The sequence below is a fragment of the Ctenopharyngodon idella genome, chromosome 5 (assembly GCF_019924925.1).
Source record: "Ctenopharyngodon idella isolate HZGC_01 chromosome 5, HZGC01, whole genome shotgun sequence".
Classification (NCBI taxonomy): Eukaryota; Metazoa; Chordata; class Actinopteri; order Cypriniformes; family Xenocyprididae; genus Ctenopharyngodon; species Ctenopharyngodon idella.
The window spans coordinates 798,063-818,051 of NC_067224.1; the positions used below are offsets into that span (position 1 = coordinate 798,063).

Genomic DNA, 19,989 nt, shown 5'->3' on the forward strand with positions numbered 1-19,989 from the left:
GACAGCAGGTAGGGATGCCCTGCCTGGACTGGGACACCCCAGAGACTGTTGTGTTCAGCATGGGACCTTTTTTCAGAGGACGGACGGCCAGGCAGATCTGTTTTTGCTGTCGTGCTTACCTGAAAATCTTCTCTGGAGCCTGTTCCCCTGTGACAAGGTCATAACCTCTCTCCAGGTTTGAATACGGCCATGGACTGTGGGTGAAACACACACACACAAAAAGATGTGATATGCAATATGTGCTTAAGTGCTTTATCTGACAAATGTGAAAAGCAGTAATAGTAATAATAAATATAGCTACACTCAGCTATTAAGGGGTCAAGCACAACAGAAGCAAACAAGGAAGCTAGCAGCAGACCAACAATAGCATAATGGACTATGATAGCGACTGAGACAAAGACACTGCATGCCAATTTTGAAGTCAATCAGACCAACAGTACTGAAGTTATAGCCAATTTCATGTTTTGTTTGATTATAGTACCATCAAGTGGCACAGTCCCACCACTTTTTTTTTTGGAGTGTCCTCAGAGTGCCCCCATACATAAATATGCAAATTTGGTGAAAATACCTTAATTCGTTTAGGAGTTATATAGACATTTATATGTATAAACACATAAAAAAAATGACCCACACCTGACTTCGACTGATTTTTTTTTTTTTTAAACTTACTTTCAAAATTTTGACATTTGGCCTTTAACATATACTCAACGACCTATGTTTCCGATTTTTCGACGGTGGTTTCATTTCGATCAGACTAACGGTTTCTAAGATATTCGCGAATGTTGTTTAAACTCTAAATCACAACACTGCACTAACCATAAGGTGAAACCTAGCATGTTTGGTATCATTGGACTCGGCAAGGATTCTCATGAAAATAAGTCAACCACATCCAAAGTTATAAGCATGTAAATCTTTTTTTTCACCACTAGGTGGCACTGGTCCAAAACTTCTCAGACTCCTTCAGGGCATTGTGCCAAAGACCCATACCAAGTTTTGTAATAATACGTTCATGCGTTCGTAAAATACAACATTTTACTACAAACTTAAAAATGTCGACGCCCAAAATGGCTGATATTGGAAATACATTGGATATCATTCGACTTGGCATGATGCCCCGAATCTAATGAGACCACTTTTATGATTTTTGGACAAACTGTTCAGAAGTAATAAGCAAAAATAGCCATTTTAGTATCTCCAGACCAGTAGGTGGCGCTGCACCAGGTCATGCTTAAGATGACATGGACAAAGTTTGGCCTAATATGATAAAGCGTTGAGGAGATAGAGCATTACATCTATTTTCGCAAGTGCTACGTAAAATTCGTTTGCATGTTTTTCAAAAACATCTCAAAAGAGACTCCAAATTTGTTATATCTATCAGTGTGCCAAATTTCATAACTTTCCCGCAAGCGGTTCTATGGGCTGCCATAGACTTACAGAGCAGAAGAAGAAGTGGAAGAAGAAGAAGCGGAAAAAGAAGTAGTAGTTGCTAAGTGTTCTGGGTTGTTCTTATGCAGTTGCTAGGGTGTTCTAGGTGGTGGCGAGGCAGTTGCTAAGTGTTTTAAGTTGTTCCTATGCAGTTGCTAGGATGTTCTAGGTGGTTGCGAGGCAGTTGCTAAGTGTTCTAGGTTGTTACTATAGAGTGTTTCTATGCAGTTGCTAAGATGTTCTGGGTGGTTGCGGGGCAGCTGCTATACAGTAGGTGTTATAGGTGATTGCTAAAGTGTTGCTAGGTAGATGCGAGGGTGTTCAGAGTGGTTGCTAGGCAGTTGCTATGATGTGGTTAGTATGTTTTGGGTTGTTGTTATGCAGTTGCTAAGTGTTCTAGGTTGTTGCTATAGGGTATTACTATGCTGCTGGTAGGACGTTCTGGGTGGTTGTGGGGCAGTTGCAATAGGTGGTCGCTAAAGTGTTGCTAGGTAGATGCTAGGGTGTTCTGTGTTGTTGCTATGCAGTGGTTAGTATGCTTTGGGTTGTTGCTGTGCAGTTAGTAGGATGTTCTGGGTGGTTGCGATGCAGTTTGCTATAAGTGTTGTATGTGGTTGCTAAAGTGTTGCTAGGTAGATGTTAGAGTGTTCTGAGTTGTTGCTAGGGTGTTGCTATGCAGTGGTTAGTATGTTTTGTGTTGTTGCTATGCAGTTGCTAGGATGTTCTGGGTGGTTGCGAGGTAGTTGCTAAGTGTTCTAGGTTGTTGCTATAGGCTGTTGCTATGCAGTTGCTAGGACATTCTGGGTGGTTGTGAGGCAATTGCTATAGGTGTTATAGGTGGTTGCTAAAGTGTTGCTAGGTAGATGCTAGGGTATTGCTATGCAGTGGTTACGAGGGTGGTTGCGAGGTAGTTGCTAAGTGTTCTAGGTTGTTGCTATAGGGTGTTGCTATGCAGTTGCTAGGACATTCTGGGTTGTTGCGAGGTAGTTGCTGTAGGTGTTATAGGTGGTTGCTAAAGTGTTGCTGGGTAGAAGCTAGGGTGTTCTGAGTTGTTTCTAGGGGGTTGCTATGCAAGAACTGAACTGAACAGGAACACCCAAGAAACCACGCATCTGGTCTGCGTGGTTTCTTGGGTGTTTCTATTCAGTTGTTAGGGTGTTGTTAGTGTGTTCTGAGTTGTTGCTAGGGTGTTGCTATGCAGTGGTTGCTAAAGTGTTGCTAGGTAGATACTAGGGTGTTCTGAGTGGTTGCCAGGCGTTTGATATGGTGTTCTGAGTGGTTGCTAGGTAGTTGCTAGGTTTATCTGGGTTAACCAGGGTTAATTTAGGGTTAAGTAAGGGTTAACCCCTTCAAATTAGGGATTTTTCGCCTGAAATCACCCTGAAATGCATCTAATTGTACTGAGGGTCAGATTTATCTTCCCATGTTGTCATGTTGAAGTGTAACACTGTCCCACGTTTTTACATCTCAGTCTGGAGCCGCCGTCTGGGCCGAAAGTTCTGCCGCCATTTTATTGGACCAGCTGTTTGCTTGAGCGAGTTCATTAACATGCGCCACAAGAGTCAGGAAGAGGAGTTACTACACTTGGCATGAGGTGAGGTGATGAATCGTATCTCTCTGTGTTGCAGTCTTTCTCTTCTCCCCCTCCTCATCTCCCTCCTGTCCTGGCTTTTAGTTCGCCCTATTTGTGAGGCGTTGACAGAGTGGTTTGCAGCACTCACCCTTCATTGCGGCCCCAATCAGTGCGAACGCAGAGATGTTGATGCTCTGGGTCAGGGGCGTAACCTTCCAGACAGCTGCATTCCCCTGCAGAGAGCACAATACAGTGACAGATTATGTTCATTTATCCCTCTGGCAAATCAACCGCCGTGTCCATGTGGCACCCAGTGCTGCCGGCGCACACACATGGATTCGGTCCAGACAAAAGGTTTTTAAAGTACAGTTTGAGGTGGGAGTCAAGTGGGAAGAGTGACATGTGAGAGCTGGTTCTGTCTCCGACACCTTCGCTATCAGATCGCTCTTATCTTGAAAGGTATCATAGAAGTGCTCAGCTCTCCAAAGGTGATGCTATGAGCTGAGGATATGGGAATGATACCGGGACTCGAGGGGGATTGCTGCGCGAATCCCACGGAAATATGTTCATATGTTCACATTCCACCTCAAAATCAAGTCTATTTTTAGGAGCATTTTGGCACAGTTTTATGACAATTGGGAAATTAAGAATTTTAAAAACAAAATATTAATAAAAATAATAACAAAAATCATATGTTATAATGAAATGAGAGTATGGAAGCTTTCAACTCGCAACTTTTTTTTTCACAATTTTTGTCTCACCACTTTATTTGTTAAAATTTTGAGTTTATATCTGCATTTCTGAGCCATATTCACAAATAATTTGATCTTACCACTAGGAGTCCTAAGAGTTCCTAGCTAGGAGATTTGGCTTAAAACCTATTGTGTGTGTGTGTGTGTGTGTGTGTGTGTGTGTGTGTGTGTGTGTGTGTGTGTGTGTGTATGTGTGTGTGTGTGTGTGTGTGTGTGTGTGTAACAATGAAGTATTACATCTATGGCTAATTTTATTCAGTTTCCCCAAATCAATTACACTAATTAATGGATATACATTATTTAAACCACATTTACAGTACACATATTGTGATGAATAATACAAAACCACCAAATATAAGAGAAAAAAAGGCTAACTGGATATTTGAAACTGAGAAAACACCTTCACGATACAAGTGATAACTTTTTAATAATAGAATATATTTACTCTTTAACACTATTTTAGTGTTAATATGCTTTGTGGAGAGCGACACCCCTAATTTTTGAGAGTTGCTCCAAAATCTGTGCATTAGGAGCAACTTTTGGGCTTAAGATTTTTTTGTGAATACGACACCTGATTTTTTTCTCATAACTCAGAGTTTATAGAATTCTGAGAAAAAAAAGGCTGAGTTGTGAGATGTGAATTATGAAATCTAGGAAAAAGTCAGAATTGCAAGATAAAAAGTCTCAATTCTCTCTCTCTCTTCTGAAATGTTGCTTTTTGAAAGATTACAGAAATATTTTGTAAAGTTCATGTCTAAACCAAATTAATTTCAACAATGGCAAAATGAATTGTTTAGTCATACTTTAACAGCAATCTGGAGAAACTTTAATATTTGTTTGCTGTCCTTTCTGTCTCTGTGATCCAAGCAGCCAATTTATCAAATTACACAGTTTCCATTGCTTTCTTTTCTGCTTCATTAATATGGAATCATGATTCTTTCTGAAGTTGCCTGGAGTTTGCAAACTTATGATTCATAAGACAAAACAAACAAAATAAACTGGAAATCGAAAAATTAAAACATACTCTTTAATTAACATTCGCTTATAAACATATACTCTTTGAATTAAAATAAAAAATCAAATCTGAAAATCAATCAGATAAGATAGAATAGTACTCCTCTTGAAAATGAAGGATAATTTTAATATCAGTGCTGGCTGGAGGGGAAACGAAACAATGAGAAAAGTCATTACAAACCGCACAGGCAGACATTCATATTTCATGAGCTGGAGCAGTGAATATTAGAAATAATATGCACCCATCTGTAGTCCTACCATGATAGTGATATTCATCCCATTTCAAGACTCCCATTTCACGGCTTATTCTTGAGAAAACAAGCACATTTAGGCGCATCTATTTCACCGGCACAAACAGAGTAAGTGAAGGAGACGGACAGGGCAACGGCTGCCAACCGGAACTAACGTACAGTAATGACCAACAGAAGTCATCTATTGCAATTTATTACACAGCCCTCTGGAATACCTGAATCCGTCATGGCATTCGCCGTTCCATTTTTTCATTTTGCAAACATTATGGGAACGTTACTTTTGAATGTTCTCTGAACGTTCTGAAACAAGCAGAAACGTTTAAAAAAAATTACAACTAAAACATTTCAGGAAAAAAGAAACGTTCTATGAACGATGAATACATAATGTTTTTATGCTAACATTTTGAGATCACTATTGTGTTCACAGAAAATATCAACGGTCAGTGCACTGCAAAGAATACAAAAACCTTAGAAAGTCACGGTGTGTTGCAGAAGAAGGCACGAAGATGATGAATGAGCTCCAACACGAAGTTTAATACAATTAATCCAAACGAGATGAGTTACACACATTAATCGTAAGTGTGACCGGACAAATGGGAACACACATGAACTTGAATACTACAGATAACAAAGTCCTGTTTACAGACTTCGTAATATTCCCACACAAATGACATTTTGGGAAATGATTGCAAAGCATTTTGTGTGCAACTTGCATTTCAAAACTCTGAATATGCAAAAGAAAGTTATTTAGATGTGATAAAAAGAGACAGAGGCAAAGTCATACACAACCTGCCTAATATCTGCACTTAACAAAAAAAAAATAAAAAATGGCTGGCAGTAAGAGTGAAACTGCACACGCAGACATAACAGAAGCAATTAGTTTAATAGCCAAGTGCTTAATAATTCATTTTCTTTGAGCGCATATGCATATGACAGATACCTGTACCATCAAATCAGCGAGGAAGCAACCCTTCTGTTATACATGGCAGAAAATGAGCCTTTCCATCTTTTAAAATGAAGGTTCAAATGCACTAAAATGCTTCTGCAGCAGTAAGTGCTGGTCCTCCAGATGATGTGCCAATTATTCTGATTTAGAGGTTTCAATCAAACGGCTCTCACTGATGATTTCAACTATTTTGAAGGTAGATTGCGTATATAAATGGTCGTCCTTCGAAGCCCTGTAAGGTTATATCTGAAGCGAGATTGTGTATATGAGGACAACTTGAAGTCTTTTTTGAACAAAGTTGTAAAGTGTTTTAAGTGACTCTCTCTGAAGGACTCCTTATGTTCACAATTAAATAGAGCTGCACAAATAAACATGTGACATTCAAGGGCTCTTAACACAGTATATTTTTATCAACCTTTCTGGTAGCCTTCATTCCTTCTATTCTCCTCAATAATGCAGGTTAACAGAATGGAAAGTGTCGACTGCATTATGAAGTTACTTCACTGCAAAGTTTGAATGTCCATTTTGATCTTACATTTTAAAGGGGTCATGAACTGTGTTTTTATTGTTTTATAATGTTTCCTGGGGTGCACTTGTAAAAATCATACTAACATTATATCAAAAAATTGTCATAATTTAAAAATAAAAGGCATTTTTCCTACCCTGATTTTAGCTCTCTGATTTGAACGCTCTGTTTTAAGGGGCGTGTCTCTGTGAGACTTCAGTGGAAACGCCCACTGCTGTGATTGGCTGACATCTTTGCATATGAAATAGCTAAGCATTACTCTCTCAAAAACTTTTAGCACATTTTTACTATTACAGCTCTCAAGGTTAACTAATCGTGAAAAGTGTTGATTATAGCATTACATTTAGATCTGTGGCATTATATTTAGATCGTGGCATGAAAGGTTGCAGTGATGAACGTTGTAGTCGATCACAGACATGTTGTTGAGCTCATGAAAGCAGTGATCTCGTCATTTCAACTCAATTTCTGCACACTAACGAATGCCTTCATTAAACTAACAGTGCAAACACGATGTAACTAAGAGATTCGTTGAATAAAACGGGAGTTTTGGTGCGAGTTCAGAACTCAGACACTGATAAACTCGCTCTGTTTGATTGACAGCTCCAGCGATTGTAAAGGGAGCGTTCTTTGATCACTTTCTATATATAATTTAATCACAGTTTAAATAACAGATTATTTTCATCCTACTAAGAGAAACAAGGTGAAGTTGAGCGTTTAGTCACTGGTTTGATTTACTGACACACAGACAAAGATCATGTGACTGTACATGAATCATTAATATCAGATCAGGCATTAGAATGAACACAGTTACTGACATGTTGTTGCATTACTGTTGATATCGTAAAAGTCTGTGACTGATTTACAGATGAATCCACAGTGAAATGTACCGAATACAATTAAATAAAGCTCAACTGAGACATTCACATTGTTGAAAATAAATAACCATATTCCTGCATTAGGATCCTTTGAAAGGTAATGTTATTTTAGTCCTGTATCGCTCTTCTCTCCTCCTCATCTCACTAACACACCAGTGGGCGGGGCTAACGCTGCAATGATGAAGTAGGCGTTGATTTCTTCTGTGGAGGCGGAGCTTCACCATCTATAGACACATTCCAGGATCAGTCGTTCTCTGGGTCTGGTGTCAATAAAAGCTTTTATTGGACTAACAAGGAAGTTTTCAGTTCTGAAACTTACAGGATATTCTTATAGTACAATGACCTCTTATATATCAAAAGCTCAAGGAAAAGTTGATTTCTCAATTCATGACCCCTTTAAAGTGTGGACAAAATATGAGTTGCATTGGATTACTCATCCAAAATTGGAAATAGTGTCATGCTATTCCAAACCTGTATGACTCTCTCTCTCTCTCTGCGAAACATATTTTGTTTTTACACTACCATTCAAAAATTTGGGGTTAGCAGCTTTTACTCTACATGCCAGATTTAGGCTACTGTACAATATAACTAAAAAATTCCTTATAACTTTATATGATTACAAAGGTTCAATAGGGGGAAACATGAAGCTAAATAATAATACACAGTTGAACTGAAGTTGATTGGCTCTTTTACCTTAATTGTGAAACTTCCTTTCCTTTCGCTATTTTGAGCATTAATACTACACGCACACATCGCATGAGGGATTCTGTGCTGTCTGAGCCATAGTTTAGCAATTGTATACAATTTAGCAGCACTTTGATCATGAACATATGATTCATTTATTTCAAGTCTTGATTTCCATTGCAAAGACCTCCCGATGTCCTTATATTTAACATTCAGAACGACGCATCAGTGTGTGGATTCTGCTGACATGTGGGATTATTTGCACTCTCAAACAACACTGGCATGGTGCCTTCTCTTTCTCATGGCCCGATGGCGAAAATAAAGATTCGAGCAGGATGATTCTGATCATCGAGGCTCTTTTTCTTTTTTTAATATCTGAACTCGTGGGGTGATTAATAGATGCTTTCATTAGAATGCTTCTCGCGAAAGGCCGTGAGGGCAATTTTCTGATTTCAAGATTCAACGCGTGGGCACGGGGAAAGAGATATTGTTGTTCGGATGAATATTTCCCGGTGTTACACAATTCTGAGGGAAGCAATTCCGCCTATGGACCTTGAGAAGATTTATCATGTTACACTCCCACAGAGACATATGGACAAGAGTAGAGCGAGAGAGAGAGAATAGGGCTGATAAACTCGGAACACTATGAAATGACAGAGCCATTTTGTCCTCTATTAGTTGTGTGTGTGTGGGAGAGAGAGAGAGAGCAAACGAGGAATATTTATAGCAGATGAATACAAGAGAGGCTTGGCTAGCTTTTATTAAGTCGTGAGCAAAACATATATTTCTGAAGCAGCCCGTGAAAGAGGAGAACAGGGCAGAGAATCGGAGCTGATAACCTTGCGGTTTAATCAAAAGCTGGTTGTGGGCCGAGATTGGGCTGGCGTCGGGCCCGGGTGGCTGAACGCTCTCTCACTGAGCCAGAGTGTGTGGAAAAGACAAGATTCTTCTATCGGCCAATTCTCCATCTCGCTCGACACGGAGAGAAGCGTCTGATAACACTCTGCAGTCACGGCAGGACCAGCGAGGTACGCCAGACATCGCACACCTCTTCGTTAATTTAAATTCAGTTATGAATTAGTCATCCTCATAGTGCTTGTAATGTGCATGCTGTGAGGCTTAATATGCACTGAAAATACTCTCCAACATATGTATATAAATTAGGGCTGTTAAACGATTGAGGTTAGTTCACCCAAAAATGAAAATAATGTCATTTATTACTCACCCTCATGTCATTCTACACCTGTAAGACCTTCGTTCATCTTCAGAACACAAATTAAGATATTTTTGTTGAAATTCAATGGCTCAGTGATTTCCTCTCTCAAGATCCATTAATGTACTAAAAACATATTTAAATCAGTTCATGTGAGTACAGTGGTTCAATATTAATATTATAAAGTGACAAGAATATTTTTGGTGCGCCAAAAACACAAAATAACGACTTATATAGTGATGGCCGATTTCAAAACACTGCTTCATGAAGCTTCAGAGCGTTATGAATCTTTTGTGTTGAATCAGCAGTTCGGAGTTTGGCGGTTTGACACGCGATCCGAATCATGATTCAACATAAAAGATTCATAACGCTCCGAAGCTTCATGAAGCAGTGTTTTGAAATCGGCAATCACTATATAAGTCGTTATTTTGTGTTTTTGGCGCACCAAAATGTATATACAGTATTTAAGAAAAAAAATGCTTTATTTATATATATATATATATATATATATATATATATATATATATGCAAATACATGCAGTATGTATATACAATATACATATAACTATATGCAATATAGTATATACATGCAAATATTTCACCTGAGCGGGTGTATTACCTGCATCTAGCTGATATTCTTCAGGTCAGTCTTCATTCAATATTCATAATCACAAAATCAGTTTGAATGTCCACTGAGGAAAGCAATAACTTTTGTCTTTGTCTTTTTAACATCAGGGCCCATATGTATAAAACTTCTCAGAAATGCTCTTAAGAACAGACAGTTTTGACTTAAGTGTCAAAAAATTCGTAGTAAAAAGTAGGACTTTTCTAAGAGTAGGAGACTTTTATAAAGAAGCTAAAAGCAACTTTTAGTAAAGTCTAAGACTGATTCTTAAGTGCTGATTTAAGTGTTGTGAACTAAGAACTACAATGATGTCAACTCAAAATGGCCGCCCTCAACCTCTAAATCAGCCAATAGCGAGCCTGCAAGGGTGAAGTCACAGCAGCACAACACCAATAATTCAATGTTACTATAATATATATACTATAATATATATATATATATATATATATATATATATATATAATATATAATAGTTACTATAATATATATATTTAAAAAGACACTGAAACATTTTAATTTTTAAAATTATTTTTAAAAACAGCTTTGCATTGTGCAAAATTATCACAAATTAGTACTGATGGTGTGGAATCTTTTTCTATTGATATATGTCTCCTCATCTACAGTTAGAGTAATGATGTGAACACGAGTTCATCAACGGCTCCAACAGCTCCAGGGAAGCCCACAGTCAACATAAGAGTGGCTTGCTTTTGCCGCATGGTTTGATGGTCAGTTGGAAAGTCAATGAACTGCCAAATGTGATGTCCAGCCATATGAAAACTGACATCTTCAACCTTAATTCAAATATTTTTTAAAAATGTGTTAAAAGATGTAATCATATCATGTAGCTGTGCCGAGAGTCAAGTGTTTCATGTGTGGTAATGAAATGAAATTTCAAATTATTTTAAAATTATTTTTGGCCAGGCTGTCATACAAAGAAATTATGAACACATGCAAAAACATGAGAGAACCAATGAAATATTAAAAACTGATTGTTGTAGTGAATGTGTGCTTTTTTCTGAGCTTTTTTTTCTGAAACCTGTAGCTGTAGTTTCTTTTTTTTTTTTTTTTTTGCCAAATATTTTGTCAGATAAATACCTTTGTTTAGTTTAGTGTTGTAATGGGTCTTCATATTTTAAAATATTTAAATAATATAAACATAAAAATAAAAATATTTTCCTCATATTTTGATGGTTTAAGAAAAATTGTAGGGTCATTAAAAACAAAACCAAAAAAAAAAAAAAAAAAAAAAACCTTTGCACAATTGTGGCCACTATGTTTGGTGTGGTGAGTTTAGCAATAATACTATTTAAGAGCCTGCTTACTACTTTTTTTCATTTCTACGGTCAGAGCATTGATTTGTAGAGTGGGAGAAGCTGTTACATTTAAGGTTATACAAAGTTTATTTAGTCGTTAAATGTATTAAAATGCATTAAATGTATTAATTATTGTTTTATTTAATATTAACATATTAATTCATATTTATTAAATGTATTACATTTAAAGTTATTACATTTCTTATTAGGTCAGTTACAAAAGAATTGTCAATCAAATTTATATCATTTTATCAACTCCATGTCATCATATAACTCAATACATCATATCTTCATTGGAGAGCGTGAGTCTCCTCCTCTCTGCTGCCATCTTGTTACTCCTAACTATAGTTAAGAGACCTCTGCAGCTCTCTTACATAATTTAAGAGCTGAGACCTAGTCTTGACACTTAGGAACCTTTATGTATGTACTTATTCTTAAGTCTAGGAATAAGAGTAAAATTACGTCTTTCTTAGAATTTTTACTCTGAGCGGCTTTATACATTCAGGCCCTGGCTGTCATCACTCCCATGACAGCGCTAGTCAATGCATTTGTCAGTTGCGTCTCGTAAGATGTTGTTTAAAGTAAAATAATGTCCTTGTTTCCTTGTTTCAGTCCATTTCAATATAAAAGTCTTTGTGACTGACTCACTCACTCAGACAGTCTTTGCCGCCATCTAATGGTGTATTAATGAAACTTTAACTGAAGTCAAAATCACTAACTCTCAATACCAAAAAATACGGCATGCTATTTATATAAAATATTATTTATTGAACAATAATATTTAAATTAGTATCAACAGCCATTATAACAGTATAAGAAGTAAAACAGGAAATAAACACAAGCAAATATTTCTGTCAAACGTACAAAAGCAGCGCTCTAGTTAGTACAGGATTTAATTTCAATGTAAGTGAAACTTAATATAGACCTTAAGCCAAATCTGTTAGCTCTGGAACAAGTAAAAGATTAATGAGACCAAAGATTGCCCGTTTGATATACCCAAAACGAATTATACCTCATGTTTAAACACTATCTACATAAGAGCCAGCGGCAAATTCCTGAAGCACTGGCCGAGATGAAGCTGTTCTCTGCGCTGAACGGCCGCTGAAGATTTCCGAAAGCATCTAAACAAATTTTCAAATAGCTGCTATGTTTACAGTACATATAATTTGTATATCTGAGGTCAAAACAACTACATTCTCGCCTAAAAAACTCTTAAAACTACATTCCGCTACAAAAATACAATAAAATATAAAATATAAAAATATGGTGGGCTTGCTCGTCCGCCATGATGTTTGTTAAACTCAAACACAAACCAGACGTGACAGTAGTAAATTGATTTGTTTTCAGTTTAACCATTTCTTAGCATCATTACTCCAGTCTTCAGTGTCACATGATCCTTCAGAAATCATTCTGATTTGCTGCTCAAGAAACATTTCTGATTATTATCAATGTTAAAAACAGTTGTGCTGCTTCATATTTTTGATTATATTTTTTTCAGGTTCTTTTTTTTATATATTTTTTTTTTTGTAACATTATAAACGTCTTTACTGGATAAATGTTGAGTTCCAGTTTCACGTGTATCAGCTGCTCTTTCACATCCACTGTTTATTTGCCCTTCAATGTCACTCTCTACTGCACTGTTTCATGTCATGTTTTTTTCATTATTTACTATTCTGTGGCATGAGTTCGATTGTCCTGCAGCCGCAGTCTTATCTAGCGCTCAAACGTTTGACTTTCATTGGGTGGCTTTCTGCAGGATCACAGCAGCAGGAAATGAATTTAGATCCGGCTTCCTGTTTATGACAGCTCATCAGCGCTCCCTGCTCTCTCTCACTCCGGTGTTTGTACGTCTGTGAACCTGGAACTGTCTCTGAACAATCTGCAGCAATAAACAACGATAGCCTATGTGTGTGTGGGACTGATCGTGAGACATCAGAGCAGCGGTGTTTACCGTGTTTCATCTGAGATAAGACCATTGAAACAGGACTATGAGCTCCAAGGGTCAAATTAAAAGAAAATATCAGATATCTGTATCAGCTATAGATCACACATGACGATTTTAATGTGATTAACTAACAGCCAATAAGCTCTTTTATTTATTTATTTTGGTAACAATTCAGTATGGTGAACAAATATTCACTATTAACGACAACTTTTCCCTCAATAAACTCCTAATTGCTGCTTATTAATAGTTAGTACAGTAGTTGTTAAGTTTAGGTATTGGGTAGGGTTGAAGGATCTAGAATATGGTCATGCAGAATAATGCATTAATATGTGCTTTACATATTAATCCCTCCAGATTCCACAGCTTAATGCTCACAATATGGAAAGATAAAAGTTTCCATTTCAGCGCTGTCCGATGCATAACTTGAATACCACACATTTTCTCCTTAATAACTATAATATAGTGCACACACTCAAGAGCACGCTGTAAACAAGTTGAATACACTCTGAGAATCCGAGTAAATGAATTGCCTCAAAGCAATTAAATGATCTCGCAAAATGTTAATAGGAGGTTTCCATCGCTGTGAAGAATAAAGGCTGTAGTTAGATTAGAAACAAACTGTTATTACACAAAACAGCTCTGTAAGTAGTTTCAACTATATTAACCCTACAAAGTCATATTCAATATGCAAATTTCAAAGGCCTCTAAATTATCAGTATGATCAAAACTTTACTGAGAAACCTGTTTTGTACACAATCTACATACATCTACTACATCTCATCTGACTGATAGTCCATACTTTAACAAGTAAAAGTCTTTCTGCTGATTTTTATAAAAATGTGTCAAAGTGTCAGATATGATCATCAGGCTTCTGAGAAAGGTTCATTTGTTCATTTCTCAATCATCACTGTATTGTTTTAAAACTACAGAGCTTTAAATCATAAAACTAAGCATTTAAATATCATCTTACTAAGACATTATTGGCAGATATAAAGTGACGACTAACATTTATGGTCATTTTATGTAAGAAGTCGCTATTCTGTTATAAAGATCCAATTGATTTACATTACAATCGATGAGAATTTCATCTTACTTTTTGGCCATATAAATATAAGCAACTGCACCAAATTGCATAGTTTGCACAGTTTGAATAAAACTTATGCTTGTTTGCGCCTGTGTATAAGTAGTCCCTGTGTTTCACTCATTCCCTGCAAAGTTTTGTCTAGTGTTACAGCTGCAATTCTGAGCGTGTTTTCCTGTTTCCTTGTTTCCCGTATTCTTGTGTATTACCTTGCACTGCTTTTCATCATCGTGTTTGTTTGCTGCCTGCCCTGTTGATTCTCTGCCTGTTTACTGGATTACTCTGCCTTGTCTGCTGCCTGCCCTGACCCATTGCCTGTCCCCGTTTACGATTCATCTCTACCTTGGACATTGTTATTGCTGGTGTTTGACCCTTGCCTGTACGACTACGATTATCTTAATAAATCCTGCATTTAGATCCTCAGCCTTCGTGTCCCTGTGCAGTTCGTAACAAATATCATTTACAGCAAAACAATATCAACAACTTTAAATAGAGGCAATACCTCTACTCATTGTGAATTATATCAGTATCCATGATTTGGATAGTATGAGTGTTCAGTGTTCTGAAGTGTGCAACGTAAATGTAGGCTACTTTAAGTCTGTTCAACTCACAAAAAAAGTACATTTGCATTCTCAAACCACAGAGTAAACACTACTTGTGTACAATAAGTGGTGAGAACTGTCAAAACATAAGTAGCGTCATTCGTACACAGTGCAGAGAGCATCATGGTTCAGCATTTCCAACAGAGAAACAGAGGATTTGAGAGAAACATTCTTCTTGTTCACTCACCCAGCAAACACCCACAAGAACACAATCTTACCACAGGAAGATGCTGATAATCAAACACAAAAATCATCTCCTGCCAGTTATCTCCATAATATGTTATTTCTCCATCTTCTGTATAAAAGCACAGCTTCGTGTCTTCGACTGTTTTATTGTGCTGTAGTTGTTAAGACATGCCAAATATGTATATAGCATCATAATCTGATTTATAAATTTATAATGAATATTATGATTTACATATTGTTTATAATTAATAAACAGTGGAAATAGTCACAATCAAGTCATATGATCAATATCAAATATGTGCTTATTTGATTAACAACCTTGAAATGATGCAGGATATTAAATAGTTCTTCAAAATACAAATTTTGTCAAAATCTTTCTTTCAATATTTAAAAATCCTACATTTTTTCTATTTCTTTCCAGGTTTTACATCCCAAAGTTTCAATATGCAGTGAGACTTCTGGACCTCAGTGCATGTAATTCTTAGTTGTTTTGTTTTGTTTTGTTTTGTTTTGTTTTAAAACATAAAAAAAAAAAAAAAAAAAAACAGGATTTAATAGCAATTTCTTACAATCTTACAATAAAATATGGTATGCAAAATTTCACAGTGCAGGACAGGTCATTTTATATCATAAACCAACAAATTATTGAAAAAATAAATAAATAAATAAATAAATAAATAAATAAAAATAGCATTGTGGGATATATAATAGTGTAAATAAACAATGGTTTGTTTGAAGTCACCATTACTGTGATCATTGTTCCCTGTTGCTGAGAACTTGGAGCTGATTTGCATGCAATTACTTTGCTTTCAGCCAGTGTATTATTGTTTCAGCACACAGAAATAGTTGTATTTAACTACCGCAATATTATTACAACCCCTGCTCTCTTAATGGCTATTAAAAACACTACAGACATTACTTAATCACTATATGGCATAGTACTGCTATATATACTGTGGATTCCATGTTATGACTACATTTTTCATGCTTCATTTATTTATTTATTGATTTATTTCAAATAGTTGTGTCCACCCTGTAAAATAGTAAAATACAGTATTTTATCAAAAGAAATTACGATCTTGTACAATCTGAGTGATTTTTACAGTGTGAATTTATTCATCTATACACCATGCTCTTTTTCCATTATCTGTTCTTGTACTGTAGTGTATCTGCTGTCTTCATGTACACAAGGTTAAAGTGAAAAGCAAAAAAGAATCCCACTGTACAATAAATGTACATGTGCCAATAAAATACTCTGCTATCTATACAGGGTACATGTAGAAACTACAACAATGAAGCAGTGACGGCTCCATCTGTCAACTCCCATCTCCTGTCCCTTTATTCTGCTCCTGTTCTGATTAGACATCATTTCGTCAAGCCTGGAGTCTAGTGTAAATGGCTGAGTAAGCAGATGAAATAGAGATTCTAAGAGGACTGAACTAGTAGAAGATGAAGAGAGCAACGCATCAGCTCTTGACCGAGCGTTCAGCTGATGCTAAGCTCAAAATCGCTCTCTGTACTGAGCCAGAGAGATTAGAACTCTCTCTCATTAACATAACAATATCTCTACAGCTCCAGAGCCATCCTCAACACTTAAATATGGCGGGAAAAAAGCATCAGGCAAATCACTGATTTCACACTATCACTCCAAAAACGCTGAATAGAGTTTTGATTGCTCTCTGAACCATTGACCCAAGCGGTCTTTATGAGGAGCCCTCATTTGTCATTTAAATAACATAAATACTGCATGATACAGTAAGTATAATGTGTCACCATGTGTTGATTGATTTAATAATCTGTCTGTGTGTGTGTGCTGCTACTGATATACACTATGCTATTGTATAATTATGATTGTCATTGTGCATGTGTGGCACTGACTAATGTCCAGTGATAAATCTAGACTGAACAGCTCACATAAACAAGCGTCGGCCACTGTTAAACATGAGTGATTGAATGGCAATCCATGCACATGCAAGACTGTTTTATGGTCATAATATACACTCTTGCTAAAAAAAAAAAAAAAAAAAGTGAATATGTGAATATGCAGTATCAGTATCAGAGATATGGGAGCATTACATACATGGAGTCCTGCTTTTCTAACAGCACATACTTTGCACATGCGCCTGGTATTGTTTTCACTCATTAAGGGATCCACAAGGTGGCAACACTAGACCCACAGCACAGCTAAAGAAGAAACAGAACAATGACAGAAACTATCAAAAACCGCAACAACAATGGACAAAGTACTTGAAGTTAGAGTACTTGAAGTTAGTCTCAGCCACAGACGTCACGCCCATGGACAATGGCTGAACATCTGATGCATATGGCACTCACAATTGGAAACACTTCAGGAGTTTCAAAGTCATCATCTGATTGGATGAATTCTACAGGGGGACATGTGTGTCGTGTTCTTTATGAATCCGCTTGGAAACAAACCCCCTCATGGAAGAAGAAAGCTGTAAGGCTGAACACCATTACCGACAATCCTCATTTTGTCTGCGTGAGATTCTCCAGCTTTGTTGTTGTTGAGCGACCGAAGCGCAAGCTGTTAAAGCTCCGCCTTCTTCTGGAAAGGGGGCGGGAGCAGCAGCATTTAAAGAGACACACACAAAAACGGTGTGTTTTTGCTCACACCCAAATAGGGGCAAATTTGACAAGCTATAATAAATTATCTGTGGGGTATTTTGAGCTGAAACTTCACAGACACATTCTGGGGAGACCAGCGACTTATCTTGTGAAAGGGGCATTATAGGTTCCCTTTAAAATGTGTCCAAGAGTTGTACACGCTGGTCTGTTATAGAGTGCAACAGTCAGGTTTCAGAGGTAAAAACTCCATTCAATTTCTCCATAGGAAAATTGATTTTGAACGATAACTTATAAGTAGTTTTATATTTCTCCATCTTTTTTAAATTTGATTATGCTGTTTGCAGTGCTTCATGGGACTGTAGTTCATTCCCTCACTAAAGCCCTTAAGTACACAGCCTTGTACCTTTGTATTTTTGTCTGATGTTCAAATACTAAAGGGGGCAGGTGCTAATTCACTCTATTGTAGGGGCATCGATTTTACAAGCTCTTTTTGGTCAGTCAGACGGCCTCTGGGCAGTCCTTGGCCAATCAAAGCTCTGATAGAGTCCAGAACTTCCACCATCAGTCTGAAGCTCTGGCTATGCGAGAGTAGAGATACCTACTCTAGCAGTAACATGAAGACATTTTTACTGGCCATAATTACTGGAGAAAAACAGAACAGACACTGGCTGAAGACAAAAAATTGTAGTGTGACCGCCAGTGTTTATGTACACAATCAAAACGAGTATACTTTAAAACTTCTTATTACTTTTTTGTACAGTAGTATATTGGCAACCAGAGCTGCAGTACAATCAAACCAATGACCTTGGTGTTGTAGGCATCATGCTCTACCAGTTGAGCTACAGGAACAAAAAGACTCAGAGGAGGATGGCAAGGACTGCTGGTGGCGCATGGGACTGAGCTTCAGATTCTGCTACCGTCCCTGGCCTGCTCTCGCCTGGACTGTTGAAACGGACTACTGGCCAGCCGCCAGCGTTTGCGATCAAACCTCTGCTGCTCATCCAGAACGCTGCAAGCCTGACTGATATTCAGCCTCCCCAAATACTCCCACAGTCACACCTCTGCTAGACTCCTATTCCTGCAAGGATCGATTTGAAATTCTATGGCACATCTTGTCACAGTATCACCCTGTAGCCTCTATAGTGAGGCTGAGCACTATGACATTCATATGAGAAGTAGAACAGTTACTGCTGAAATACTGCTAAAGGTATTCAGCCGACTTTAACAAAGACTGGTAACAAATAATGTGATATTGGAAAATTTTTAATTCATTTATTTGATCAAATATACAGTGGTATTACAATTTAAAGGGGGCATATCATGAAAATGTGACTTTTTCCATGTTTAAGTGCTATAATTGGGTCCCTGGTGCATCTATCAACCCAGAAAACGTGAAAAAGGACAACCCAGTAACTTTGTTTTGGCAAGCCTTTCTCTGCAAGCATGTGGAAAAACTAGCTGTTCAGATTTCGCTCCCCTTGATGTAGGAAGGGGATCTTATTATAATATTACCACCCCTTACCATTCACAGCATTTGGTAGCAATCATAAACATTAGCCTGGTGTGAATGGCTCTGTTTGGCAAACAGGTACGCTATGTATAGTGGGTGTCCATACAGGTATTGCACATGTCAGCAAATGCTAGTCGATGAGTTGAATCAACACCACAGCAACTACATAAATTTATCCACTAACCATTCAGAAACGTCCAGTTTCATTCTAAAAGTTTTAACTTCTTCCTGAGTCTCTCCATCAGTGTCGACTCCGGTTTGAACAATGTAAGGCTGAACACCGTTACTGACAATCCTCATTTTGTCTGCGTGAGATTCTCCAGCTTTGTCGTTGTTGAATTTTCAGCATCATTACTCCAGTCTTCAGTGTCACGTGATCCTTCAGAAATCATTCTAATATGCTGATTTTCTGCTCAAGAAACATTTCAAATCACGGACATCTCAGATTACTAGTGGCGTGCCTCAGGGCTCAGTCTTGGGCCCTCTTCTGTTTAGTATCAATGTTGATTTTTTGTATGTTTTTTCAGGATTCATTAATGAAAAGAAAGTTCAAAATAACAGCATTTACTTGAAATATAAATCTTTTGTAACAGTATAAATGTGTCACTTTTGATCAATTTAGTGTGTCCTTGCTGAATATAAGTGTTATTTTCTTACTTATGGCATCAGTAATTACATGCATGTATTTATTGCTAGTTCACGTTAGTTAATGCATTTAACCAGTGTTAGCAAATGGACCTTATTATAAAGTGATACCATTGTGTCTTTGTAGACTTTTGTTCTTTGTTTGTGGCTATCTGTGTTTTCACTTTGGTAATAGCATTTGGTATCTTTTAATTTCTCTCTTTGAAATGCTCTTGTTTAGCTTATGCAGCACTTTTT

The 19,989-nt window shown here is 37.2% G+C and overlaps 1 protein-coding gene across 1 annotated transcript in view; it reads right to left on the minus strand.

Moving 5' to 3' along the window:
- Nucleotides 1-19,989, minus strand: part of LOC127512990 (astrotactin-2-like) — a 423,953-nt gene that overhangs the window by 177,060 nt on the left and 226,904 nt on the right. The window contains exons 8-9 of the mRNA XM_051894406.1: nucleotides 3,147-3,231; nucleotides 120-194 (exon numbers count right to left, since the gene is read on the minus strand). Of these exons, the coding sequence (XP_051750366.1) occupies nucleotides 120-194; nucleotides 3,147-3,231 (160 nt within the window). The remainder of the gene's footprint in view (nucleotides 1-119; nucleotides 195-3,146; nucleotides 3,232-19,989) is intronic.